This window comes from Podarcis cretensis (assembly GCF_951804945.1).
Source record: "Podarcis cretensis genome assembly, chromosome: 1".
Lineage (NCBI taxonomy): Eukaryota > Metazoa > Chordata > Lepidosauria > Squamata > Lacertidae > Podarcis > Podarcis cretensis.
Genome location: NC_137170.1, coordinates 117,017,647 through 117,030,393, shown reverse-complemented (window position 1 = coordinate 117,030,393; position 12,747 = coordinate 117,017,647). Strand labels below are relative to the sequence as shown.

The following is a 12,747-nucleotide window of genomic DNA, read 5'->3' as shown; positions in this document are numbered from 1 at the left end:
GAAAGGAAAGCAACAGTACTTTTTATTGTAATGGGCAGTTTTAGAAAGATAAGAAGTAATCGATTATTATTTTTTTGTCTACCAGTAATTAGCTGTTACAATTTTTGAAATAATGAAAAATCATGTTTTAATATTTTGGCATTATTCAAATCAAAATCATTCCAGATTTGCTATTAAGCAGCCAGAAGTCTCATAGAAGTCATGTGACTTCTAGGCTTGTTTGACAGAAATTCAAATGATATTGCCCATGATATCATGGTAAATTTTCAAACATACAAAGGAAGGCTGCTAATTCCCTTTCAGTTAAAATGCCCAGATTGTTACATTAGGTATCCAGTACCTATCTGTATTTTATTTGGAAACCACGTTACAGTAAATTCCAATCATTTTTGCCTTATTTACATGTACTTGAGGCTTTAAAAAAGGGTGCATTTGTAATGTAAAGACGAAGAGATAACACAAATTTAAATTCTAAAAATGAATTAGCTGGGATCATTAGATGATGAGGCCTGTAAAGGAGACAATTAAAATGTCAACTAGAAGTGGAAAAAGAAGAAGATTAAAGTACTGCAAAAGCATAAAGTACTAGTAGAGACGTATGATATAGTATGGATTATGTAGGTGTAGCACGTTAATTCCTAAACTGATTTAGTATGCAGCAGAACCATTGAGGAATAAAGAATAAATGGTCTCATTTTAGGAATTATTTGATTAATGCATGGGGCGAACATTTAGAGAGAATTCTCTACTCTTCTTGAGAAGAAAGGTGTATGCCAGGCACATAGCATTTTATTCAGGATTGATTTCCTTCCCCCACCCACCCACATTATTGTCCCTTTCTGGACAATAGCTAGTATGATTATGAAATAATAATTCGGAATATGGAGTTTCTCTGGTGATTTTACAGACTGCTTATGCAGATTGATCTGCAGTATTTTAAGAGAGAACAGCCTAATAAAATATTAAAGAATGACACATCTTTCCCAGAGGTGTTTTCCTATTAGATTGGGAGGAGACAAGGAATGATTTATGGGCAAGATTCACAAACAAACCTCCTCATTCCCCTTGCATATCGGCCACTTTGAACTCGGACCTGCATACAGAAGCACACATAGTGCTTGTTTCAGGTGATATGGCTGTTTGCCTGGACACACCCTTACTTCTCCTGCTCCTGCTCCTCTTACCTCATAAGTGTGATCTGGTTTAGGAACAGAAATTTTTGAAACTGTAAAATGAGGGCTTGCTGTGCGGGGACGTGTGTGTTCCACATGGATTGATTTTTCGACGGACGTTTCTGCAGTCCTTTTAATCTACATTAACCGACAAAACGTTTTGTTGAGCATAGCATGGCACATACCAAGCGGACGAAACAGAAACAAATATTTTCCAGCAGCCATCGGAATGGCCGCGTGGTTATAAACAGGAGCCTAACCTGTGTTGAAACAGACATCCCCATTTTTTCAGCAGCTGTTATGTGCCTCTCAGGAGGAATATGAACCTCCTCGGTTTTCATTACTCTGGTGACCACATGGTGTTCTGGAGGCAACTCAACAATGCGTCTTGCTAAAGTTTGTTCTTTGTATCCAAGTTCCAAAGCTGCCTGTTCAGAATAAGCTTCTTCCGCATAATCTGCCTCTCTTGGTTCTCTAGTGCGTGCTTGGTCAACTGCGTGAACAACTGTGGCTACAGCTTCAGCTCTTTTGCCAACACCAATCTAAAGGTAACATTTACAGAACACCAGCACATATCTAGGTTACTGACACAGAATGGCTAGCATAGAAGACATACATGCAAGCTTAACTGGCTATCCATAATCCAGGTGCTTCTGTATTCCATGTTTATGTTTTCACACATTCCCTGCTACTATCATATGTATACATTATGGCCCCCCGTGTATTCTGGAGCTCCTTTTCCTTGAATACAAATTGAAAAGTGCATTTGAAATACATATATCTGGATATGGAGGGTAGAAGATTGCAGTGTACACTATGCAAACAGATAAATGCACAAATACAGTATGTCTCACATGAAATGTTCAAATACTGTATTTGAAGACCAGTGTGAGCATTTCCCTCCTTCTGGGGGTCTGCTTCGATTGAATACTTGTGTATATGTACATATGCATACAGAAAGAATAGCATTTTCTGAAACCCATATGTATAAAGTTCAATGCAAATGAAGATTTACGGACAAAAACATGTATGTACAAACACACTAGCTTTTCAGATAAGTTTGCAACACATATTTCAAAAAGATATTGGATGGTTACATGGGACCATTTTATTACACATCTGCTCCTCTTGAATGGTAAAATTGTCCTACAGGTGAATTGGCTCAAAGCTTTAGGTTCTGGGGTAGTTTGGTCTTTTGCATGGTCTCTTGGCTAAATTATTGTTTGTTTGCCTGAGCCTCTTCATACTTTAAAATAAAGTGCCTCACAAATCCCACTTCATTAAACTGTTACTTATTTGTTTAAAAATGCACTGTATTATTATCTTGTGGGTTGGTAGATCTAGATCATTCATTTAAGCAAGTTATTTTGGAACCTCAAACCTAACGACAAAAGGATTTGGAAAGTAAGTTGTGACTATTTTCTCAGCATTCTGTTTCATCTAGATATAAACGCAAGTAACAAAAACTATACATGTGAAATAACTGTACTTTGGAAAAGCTATCTGTTTCAAGGGGGGGGGGCGCACATATTTGCCATGCTCTGGAACAATGTCATAAGTGCGGATGTTGCAGAGTCTAAAAAGAACTTTGATTGGTGCGTTTCACATTTTTGAGAGCTCTATTCACCTGTTCGTGAACTAGATGTATCTGTTCTCTTTTGACAGCAGCTTCTTCTCTAGCTCTCGATATTGTCTCTTGCTCCCTGCGTTTGTCAACAGCAATGATTTTCGGAGCTACGACAGTTTTTTCGGCTTCCTTTCTTATCTGATCGTTATATGGCAAGAAAAGAAGTTTAAGTCACGTTAACGCCTCAAAAATAAAAGGTGCCAGAATGAGAGATGACACTGGAATGCGCGGGCAGGGAAAGGTTAACAGGATTAAGCGCTTCGTGCCTTGCACAAGGGCCCAGGTCCTGTGCTGAATAAATACCGGCGCTTGGTTATTTAACCGGATGGCTAGTTAAACATAAGAAAATTAAAACACCATTTAGTATATGAATTTTTTAAAGCCTGAAATGTTATCACAGGGAAGCTGTGAAAATATTAGGGCATAGTGTAATGAACAAAAAACAGAGCCCCACTTTCCATTTCTCTTAAGGGACCCAGCACCAGCAGGGTATTAAAAAAAAGTTAGTACATTTATTGAAGGCATATGATAATGTCAATATGAGGATGGGATGTGAGAATGACATCACCCAGCAGGTCTATTCACCTTTTCTTGGATAAGGTGGACTTGTTCTTGTTTGGCAGCCATCCCCTCTGTAGTTTTAACTACTGTAGTGGGCACTTTGGGTTTATCAGTTGTAATTACAACCTTAGGTACAGAAGGTTTCACGGGCTTCACAACTTCTTTCCTCATCTGATTTTTTTTTTCGTAAAAAGAGAGGTGTGATTATATATGATATGGTGTTGCAAAAATATTAACTGGACATCAGGGGAAAGCAAGGCGAAGCATATGGAGCAAAAAGAAAAGAAAAGAAAAGAAAAGAAAAGAAAAGAAAAGAAAAGAAAAGAAAAGAAAAGAATTCTATGCAGACCCTAGAATTAGTGCTATGTAAGGGCTGCACGCAGTCCCTCTTAATCCTTTGTGGATCTATTGGATTCAGTAGAGTTCTGTCTAAATTGGGAAAGAGGCAACCAATTTATTATTTAAGTAACGAAACTCCTTTTGCTGATTACTTAAAATGGCCTTGCCCACCCCACCCCACCCAATTCCAGCAATCAGTGAGAGTACAAGGAGTTTGCTTTCAAAGATCCAAAAGGTACATTTATCAACACAAGCAGACTTTCTGTAACTGCATCATGCTTGATATCCATGTGGAACCATTTGTGGAAACAGTCTAATATTTGTTGGACTTGCAAGGCAAACTAAGTTGCCAAATGTGATTTTTGAGATTTTCGTAATTCATGGTTGGTTTGTTAGGCCAACACAGTAGGCCGTTATTTTGGGACATTGACCTTCACATTAGCAAAATAAGGCCCAATTACAACATGGAAACCAATGAGACATTTTGAACTGGGCATAATATTTCATGCATTTCACTTGGAAAACTGTGATTGCTGACAAATATTTGGGGTGCTTTCCCCCCCCCCTGCTTGGTGTCTGCAACAAAAATCAACTTGTAAAATGTCAATAATTATCTAGCAAAATTTATGAGCATCCTGGTAAGAAAAAAAAACAAACAGTTTATAATCTTACAACCTCTAAATATGCAGGATTCCTCTTGAAATCATCAAAGCTTCTATTGTTGCTTCATAATACCACTCATAAAGAAAGGGAACTTAAAAGCAACTGGCAAAGAATAAGGTTTGCAACCAAGAGGTAGATAGCTTAATGGCACATTTTAAAAAGCTGTATTCACCTTTTCATGATGAGTGATGTGAATTTGTTCTCTTGCGGTTGAAATTTCTTCTCTGGTTCGCGAAATCTGTTCTTGGGCCTTAACGGTATCGGCAGCAATTATTACCTTGGGCACAGGGACTTTCACTGGTTCCTTTTTTATCTGTTGTTTATGGAAAGAAAGAAAGAAAGAAAGAAAGAAAGAAAGAAAGAAAGAAAGAAAGAAAGAAAGAGTTTAAGTTATACCAAATCTCAGCAATAAATCACACCACTTTATCCAGGAACAAGGAGATAAGCCCCAGTGGCCATTATCCTAGACAGGACTAAGTGCACTTAAGTTTATGGAAATCAGTATGCTTAACTCTATATTGCCTTGTGGCCAGCAAGCTAGAGCTGGAACAGCTACACATTCTATGCTTGAATAATTGTGGGAAGTATTAAATCCTATAGATGCCATCCTAAACACACTGCACACTGATATAATGATTCTCCATAAAATAATTTATTTGGGGGGAAACTCATGGTGTAAACTATTACCATGTGATAAAACTGACGGGGAGATAGCGAGATTAGGAGTCTGAATAACAAAGAGACCATCCACAAACAGCTGCAGTGTATCCTCACATCCCCAAAAGAGTGTTCCTGTTGTGTGTCCCAGCAGCCAATTATGAGCTCTCCCAAAAAACCTCCATTCTATTTCTCTTCTCCTCAACTAGCATCCAACACCCCACAGATACTGAGTATACTAAATCCTCATTCAGGTGTTGCTGGTTTTTTTTGGAGGGAGGGGGCCTGTTGCCCCTTTAAAAAAATGATCGAGGAAGGTGTTACTTCAGATTTCCCACTAAACATGTTGTATCTTCCCTCTTTGTTTCTCAGCAGTCCCCATTTGGGGTCCTGTGTTTGCTTTTCACTGGAGTGACACTACATCTTTACCTCTAGAGAAACAAGAGCATTTTAACATTTAGGCTGCATTCCCATAAACAAAGGGTTTTATGTGAAGAAAGGGAAACATCTATAGACATATAGACGGCATGTATTACTGTTGTACTGATTGCATATTCTTTTATAATGGAACAATCCTCACAAGGAGAATTCTACTGTGTTCTGAAAAGCAACAAGAGCATCTTCTTCTCTGTTGTCTGTTCTTCTGTGGTGAACTGAGGCGCAATGGAATTTGTCAGAGTGCATAATATTCACATGAGCAAGAACTTCAGGAGGTACTCATCTTTAAAGAGAAGTCCATGCTCCTGTTTCCCTCCCACCTTAACTTCTCTCTCCATGGTCCTGATTTAAAGTACTGTAAGTAAATGTGAAATCCGGCATGAAATTATCAGATGCTCACATATAAATCATGTGACAGCAAGCTCTACGATGTTTCAGAACACTTCACAATGAATGGAGGAATGGTGTAGCATCGTGAAACATGACTCACAGAGAAGGATGGGGGGAGTGGGCATCCCAGAACTATCAGAAAAGACAGCAGGGAGACATATTTTTAAGGTTAAAACTTTCAGTCATATGATGAAGAATCAGGAAATATTGGCCTGCACAACAAGGATGGCTCAGGTGGGATCCAGTGTAGCATTAGTGCCTGAAGTTTGAGAGTTGGTGTTGTTTTGTAAGTGGTTGTGCCAGAGGCAGTACACAATGGTTAACTGCCATGAAACAAAACAATAGCAGTTGTGCAACATCCTATGTAAGTGCAAGGCACCCACTGGATTTGGCTGTTGTGTGGTGCTAAAAACAAGGAGTTCACTAGTGGAATGGCTGTTGCATGCCACAACTGGATATCACTGCCAAAATATTGGCAAATATTAGAAAAAGATGGAGACAATTGGAAATTGCAGAGTTTGGAGAAAATTAAGGACAAAGTGCGAGACTGGTTACATTACGTTCAGATTAACGAAGTTTTTAAAAATGACAAAAAGTTAGGGTTCCGGGTGGAGAAATCGAAATTGGAAACAGAACTGTTAGAACCTAAGACTAAGATACTTTCAAGAATGTACAACTTGCTGTTAAAATGGAATACACAAGATGAAATGGTTAAATCGGCTATGATAAAGTGGGCACAGGACATTGGGCATAACATTATGTTTGAGGACTGGGAAAGGTTGTGGACCATTGGGTTGAACTTCACTGCATGTAATGCTTTGAAGGAAAATGTAATGAAAATGATATAGAGATGGTACATGACCCCAGTTAAACTTGCCAAAATATACCATTTGTCTGATAATAAATGTTGGAAATGTAAAGAAAATGAAGGAACATTCTTTCACCTCTGGTGGACTTGCCCTAGAGTGAAGGCTTTCTGGGAAATGATATATAATGAGCTGAAAAAGGTATTTAAGTATACCTTCACTAAGAAACCAGAGGCCTTCCTTTTGGGTATTGTCGGCCAGAAGGTGTTAAGGAAGGACCGAACATTTTTTATGTATGCAACAACAGCAGCAAGGATACTTATTGCTAAGCACTGGAAAACCCAATATCTACCCACACTGGAAGAGTGGCAGATGCAGCTGATAGACTATATGGAATTAGCCGAGATGACTGGCAGAATCCGAGACCTGGGAGAAGAGAAGGTTGAAGAAGACTGGAAGAAATTTAAGATTTATTTTAAAAAGCATTGTAATTTGGTTGAATGTTAAGAAGGATGCTAGATCATAAATAATTGACCACCATTAAATTAGATGGAATTAGGATGATAAGTAGATCGAGGAAAATATAAACCATTTGGAGAACGATTAGATTATGTTTAAAAGAATGGGACCTAAGAATATAAACAAGATGATAATTTGCTGGTTAAAACTTAAGACGATGTAAGTGGGAGCGGGAGATGTGAGGGAGTCCAAAGAGGTTTTGAAAATATGTTATGATATATGCTATATTGTTGATTATTTTTGCATTTGTATTTAAAAAAGCTTAATAAACATTTATAAAAAAAAAAAATTTTTAAAATCAGTTCCCCATGTGCAGCAAGGAGAGCAGTTACCGATCAAGAAAATAGCAGGGGGGAAATTACAGCTGTTCTGGGCTCACATAGCTAATGTCATGATTCTTTGAATTCTGCCCAACATCTTTAACATAAGACCAAACTTTAGAGCATTTTCTGTGTTAGACGCTCGTTGTTGGTTTGCTCTCAAACCAATAAAGCTCCTGGGCACAACCAGCCCTCTCTAGTCTAGACACATACATATATATATAGATCAGCCACAACCAAGAACGACTTGTATGAATGTTAGCAGTGACAAATCAATGGATTAGGGCTTGGAAGAGTAATGTCACAATAAGCACACACATTCTATTGCGAGCATAGCTGTCAAGGTTTCCCTTTTTTAAGAGAAATTCCCTTATTCCGAATAGGATTCCCCTTAAAAAAAGGAAAAAGTTGACAGCTATGATTATGAGGCTCTTCCAAATCCTAGCAAACAAGACAAAAGGAAAATGGATGCATAGCTTATCACTGATCATGAGGTATACAGCTTGCAAATGAAACAAAAGTGACAAGAAGTGACCTTCCCATGGGTAAAATAGGTACTATTCACCTTTTCATGAGTGATGTGTATTTGTTCTTGTTTAGTAGCAACTCCTTCTCTAGTTCTTGATATTACCTCTTGTTCTCTGGCTTTACCAGTAGTAACAACTATGGTAGCTTCCTTTTTAATCTGATCGTTGTGGTAGAAACAAAGAAAACCAAGCCTTAACATTTATTTTCAGCAAACAGACACTTTGAAAAATAAATAAATCACAAACATCATGACAACTGGAGGAGTATATGCTTGGGGAAAAGTTATTTCAAGCTCAGGCCAGGGGGTGGGAAGATAAGTTAAATATTAGGAACACCTTTGACAGTATAATAAAAGTAATGTTAGATTATCCCAAACTGTCTCGTTGAATCATTGTTTACTGGGGTTATCAAAATCAGTCCTGGGACATTTGTACAGTATAAAAATGGTTTTAAAACTGTTAGCTGGTTCCTGCCATTAATATAAAATGGATTGGTGTATTTATATTAGTTGACCCCATTGGTTTATATTCAGATGTTTTTCTTCACCATTAATACATGCTTATCTGGAATGCTTGCTAGTATTTTGTTAATTGTTTGCTGATTCATGCGGTGGTTGTGTGAATGGCAAGGAGAGGATGTTATAGATACATAGAGAGAGAGAAAGATTGCTGTTTTATTGTGCTTCTACCTGCTCCTGGACAGGTTGAATGTGTGCTGCAGCCATTGCTGTCCTTTTAGCAGTCTGTTCTACAGCGCTTGGATGAGGTTCTCTCACTCTGGCCATGTCTACAGCAGCAACTACTGTAGCAACAGCTGCTGTTTTCTCAATGCCCTGTGGGACCCAAATGAGTCACATGAAAAGACATATCTTTTCCCCCATAGGCATAGAACAACAACAGCAACAACAACATAACAACATGGGTGCTGAGCACAAGGCAAGCAGATGGACTTACCACTCAGTCCAGGGATGGGAATCCTTGGTCCCTCCAGAAGCTGTTGGACTCCAACTCTCACCATCCGCCATGTTGGCTGGGCCTTGTGGGAGTTGCGGGCCGAACAACATCGAGAGGGCCATAGGTAAGCCATCCCGGACTTAATTCTATTTAGACATTATGATTCCACTGCCTAAATAGCCATATAAGCAGGGACTGGTGCACAACTTTCTCGTAATTCTACGTGAACAGGCTAAATTCACTGTGAACACCTCACAAGACAGAGCCAATGAGCTGTGGTCTTTCAATATGTTTCTGAAGAAAGGCCTTACCTCTGCTGCCGCTGCTGCAGCCGCAGCCGTACTGGCAGCAGCACCAACTCCGATAGCAGCCGCCGCTGCAGCTGTGCCACTGACAGTGATCTGTTCCTGGACACCGTATCTCCCCTCCCATCTCTCTTCAGTCTTCATCTGGGTCGTACTTGTCGTTATTCTGGTGTCTCTCATTCTCGTTTCAGACGTGGCTACGTAGCCTTCCTGCTTCCAAGGAGGAAGGACCTCAGAACCCTCCACTGCCGCTGCCTGCGCTTTACGCACCAAGATTGGGGATTTCACAGGCCTGATGGGCGAGGTGGAGACTGAGAGCCTCCCAACCCCAGCAGGAGACACGGACCTGTGGGATAAACATAGCACATTGCTGATGCCACGGAAAACAAAAGCAGCACTAGGGCAGCCTAGTATTTAAATACTTGCTTGGTGGCCGTGGGAGAGAAGGAACTGCATGCAAGGGAGTGAATAAACTGGAATTATTATTATTATTATTATTATTATTATTATTATTATTATTATTATTATTATTTATTTCATTTACATGCTGCCCATCTGACTGGGTTGCCCAGTCACTCTGTGTGGCTTCCAGTAAGATATTAAAATAGGTATGGATCACTGTGTCTTTCCTCAGTACCTAGTACAGAAGCCAAGGAGGCTGCCGAAGGAGGGAGGCCTCTTTCCTCTATACCTAACATAGAAATGCAACAGGCTGCTGGAGGAGAGGAAGAGCTCTGCCAGCTCTGAGCAAGCTAGTAAGCACTTTTGTGGGCTAGGGATCATTTATGGGCTTATTTGCCCATCATTTATGGGCTTATTTGCTGGATCTGATTGCACAGGTTTCCATACTCGGTGTGCTGTACAGTGGTGCCTCGCAAGACGAAATTAATTCGTTCCACGAGTTCCCTCGTCTTGCGATTTTTTCGTCTTGCGGAGCACGGATTCCCCGGGTATTAACGGCTTTAAGAAAAAGGAAGCAAACTCGCAAGACGTTTTCGTCTTGCGAAGCAAGCCCATAGGAAAATTCGTCTTGCGAAGCACCTCGAAAAACGGAAAACCCTTTTGTCTTGCGAGGCATTCGTCTTGCGGGGCACCACTGTATACGAATTGATAGTGTTGAGTGCTAACAGAAATCAGCGGAATATGTTCAGTACTTGGAGCGTAAATTAAACAGGTGCCATGAAAATTCAGGGGGAAAGCATATTGATTATTTAACACCAGCAAAAAAGAAAGTGGGGTAAGTAGACCGGAGTTGTGCAAGAATCAGAAATTAGTTCAGTTTAGATCTCTGAAGTGGTGTCCCACTGAGGATTCAGCTACATTAGTAAAACAAAAAAAACAGTGTTTTGAATGCATTTTAAACATGCAACACCAAATTGTGATGTACAGCACAAAACTTTTCTATGCGATTTTACATGGCATTCCCCCCCCCCCCTTTTGTTACAACGATTTAATTTATTACTTATTTATAGCGGGGTTTTTTCCTGTGTATAGATCCACCCTAAGTGAAACCTGAAGTAGACTAAATGAAATCAACAGATTTAATTTAGTAATTAAATCTAGAACTAGTATTCTATATATCTACAGATTTTATTAACATCCGATCAGACTCTGAATAACAGCAGTGTGGGCTCAATACTTATATGTAAAATCAACTTATTCAGAGGAAAATAAAAAGCAGAACTGTGTCCTGCAGGGGACACTGTTGCATCAATGTTGTATTTATATATCTTCTCGGAGGTAGGTTATCTAAGAAGTAAGCAATTGTTTTCCCCCCCAAATCATTGCTATCACACACACACACACATAATATATTTATTTAACTTTTCTTTAACAAAATTTGCAGGCTGCTTGATTGTCTAAAAAATCTCCAAGCCCTTTACAAAGGCTATAGAACGTACATGAAAACTGCCAATAATACTAAAGTTTAAAACAAGGTTTTTGTTTGTTTTAAATCAAAATATGAATATAATTGCACCATAGACTAAAATTGCAGATTGAGATACATGTCAGTTTTATGTGTCTCGATAGGCTTGCCTAGAGAGAAACATTTTAGAGGTGCTGGAAAGAATACAGTGAAGGCAATTGCCTAATGCCATGAGCAAGGGAGATACAGAGAGTAGGAGCTGCTACACTGAGAGATGAATTCTTGCAAGTGTGGACTGACAATTATGTGGCATTTGCAAATAAATTATTATTATTATTATTATTATTATTATTATTATTATTATTATTATTATTATTAACACCCTACCCATCTGGGGTAGGGAGCCACTATGGATGGCTCCCAACAGTATATAAAAAACACGATGAAACATCAAACATTAAAAACTTCCCTCAACAGATATCTTCTAAAAGTCAGATAGTTGTTTATTTCCTTGACATCTAATGGGAGGGAGTTCCACAGGGTAGGTGCCACCACCGAGAAGGCCCTCTGCCTGGTTCCCTGTAACCTCACATCTCACAGTGAAGGAACTGCCAGAAGGCCCTTGGAGCTGGACCTCAGAGTCCAGGCAGAACGATGCGGGTGGAGACACTCCTTCAGGTATACTGGGCCGAAGCCGTTTAGGGCTTTAAAGGTCAGCACCAACACTTTGAATTGTGCTCAGAAACATACTGGGAGCCAATGTAGGTTTCAGAGCCATAGATCGAAGTGGCTTAGTGGGCATACTGAGGCGAAATCTCACCCATGTGCAAAGAAGAGACCCTGAGTTCCAAGCGAGGATGTACCTCATTGTCTGGTATATTTTATCCCTCTTGCTAAACCAGATGGACACTTTCTTCCTTTTAAAAGTGCAAGGTAGTTACCACCTTCTTTTTAGGGCAGTGATAGGGATGGGCGACAGAAACAGAAACACATAAGTCGTGTGTGTGCCTTGCTAAGGATTCCCACGCAACCAAAAGGGCATTTTCTGTGTATCTCATTCCAATTTGTATTAAAGTTGCCAGAGGGAGGTTGGGGAGAAAGAGAACTTTGCATAGGTGTTAGAGTGGTTTACCTGACTGGAGATGGTGTTGGAGCTCTGACATGTCTTACAGGAGATGGCGACTGTCTAACTGGGGATGGCGACTGCTGTCTTGCCATCTGTACTTTGGCAGCAATTAATGGCGGAGTCGGTGATTTAGAGGTAGGCCGCGGTGGCATCCGTGGAGGAGCCTTGTGTGGCAGCTGTTGCCCAGTGGCACTCGCCTCTATAACCATCTCAGCAGTTGCAAGTGTTCTGGCGTCAAAGTGGGCTTCTATCTTCTGCAAATGCAAATAAACAGTCAGGAGAATCTGCAGCAATAAACACAGACATCCTGAAAACTTCCAGTAAACCTGCCTGCCAAAATACAAACCTTTTCAACTCTAGTTTGTCTTGTAGCTTGTGTAATCTGAGCAGTCGAAACAATTGTCTTTGTCTTTTTAGCGGGAACAGCCTCTTCCTCACCTAATGGAAAGGGAAACCACACTCTTAAATTGCAATAT

At 39.8% G+C, this 12,747-nt stretch overlaps 1 protein-coding gene across 49 annotated transcripts in view; it reads right to left on the bottom strand.

The window, feature by feature from the left end:
- TTN (titin) overlaps positions 1–12,747 on the bottom strand; it is a 300,685-nt gene that overhangs the window by 274,954 nt on the left and 12,984 nt on the right. For 43 of the 49 annotated variants that reach the window (XM_079974390.1, XM_079974400.1, XM_079974409.1 and 40 more), the window contains exons 5-14: positions 12,618–12,709; positions 12,278–12,525; positions 9,285–9,624; positions 8,709–8,852; positions 8,058–8,177; positions 4,535–4,675; positions 3,385–3,531; positions 2,800–2,937; positions 1,433–1,714; positions 1,185–1,310 (exon numbers count right to left, since the gene is read on the bottom strand). In XM_079974390.1, the coding sequence (XP_079830516.1) occupies positions 1,185–1,310; positions 1,433–1,714; positions 2,800–2,937; positions 3,385–3,531; positions 4,535–4,675; positions 8,058–8,177; positions 8,709–8,852; positions 9,285–9,624; positions 12,278–12,525; positions 12,618–12,709 (1,778 nt within the window). The remainder of the gene's footprint in view (positions 1–1,184; positions 1,311–1,432; positions 1,715–2,799; positions 2,938–3,384; positions 3,532–4,534; positions 4,676–8,057; positions 8,178–8,708; positions 8,853–9,284; positions 9,625–12,277; positions 12,526–12,617; positions 12,710–12,747) is intronic. The other 6 variants (XM_079974391.1, XM_079974405.1, XM_079974407.1 and 3 more) reach the window with 4 other exon arrangements.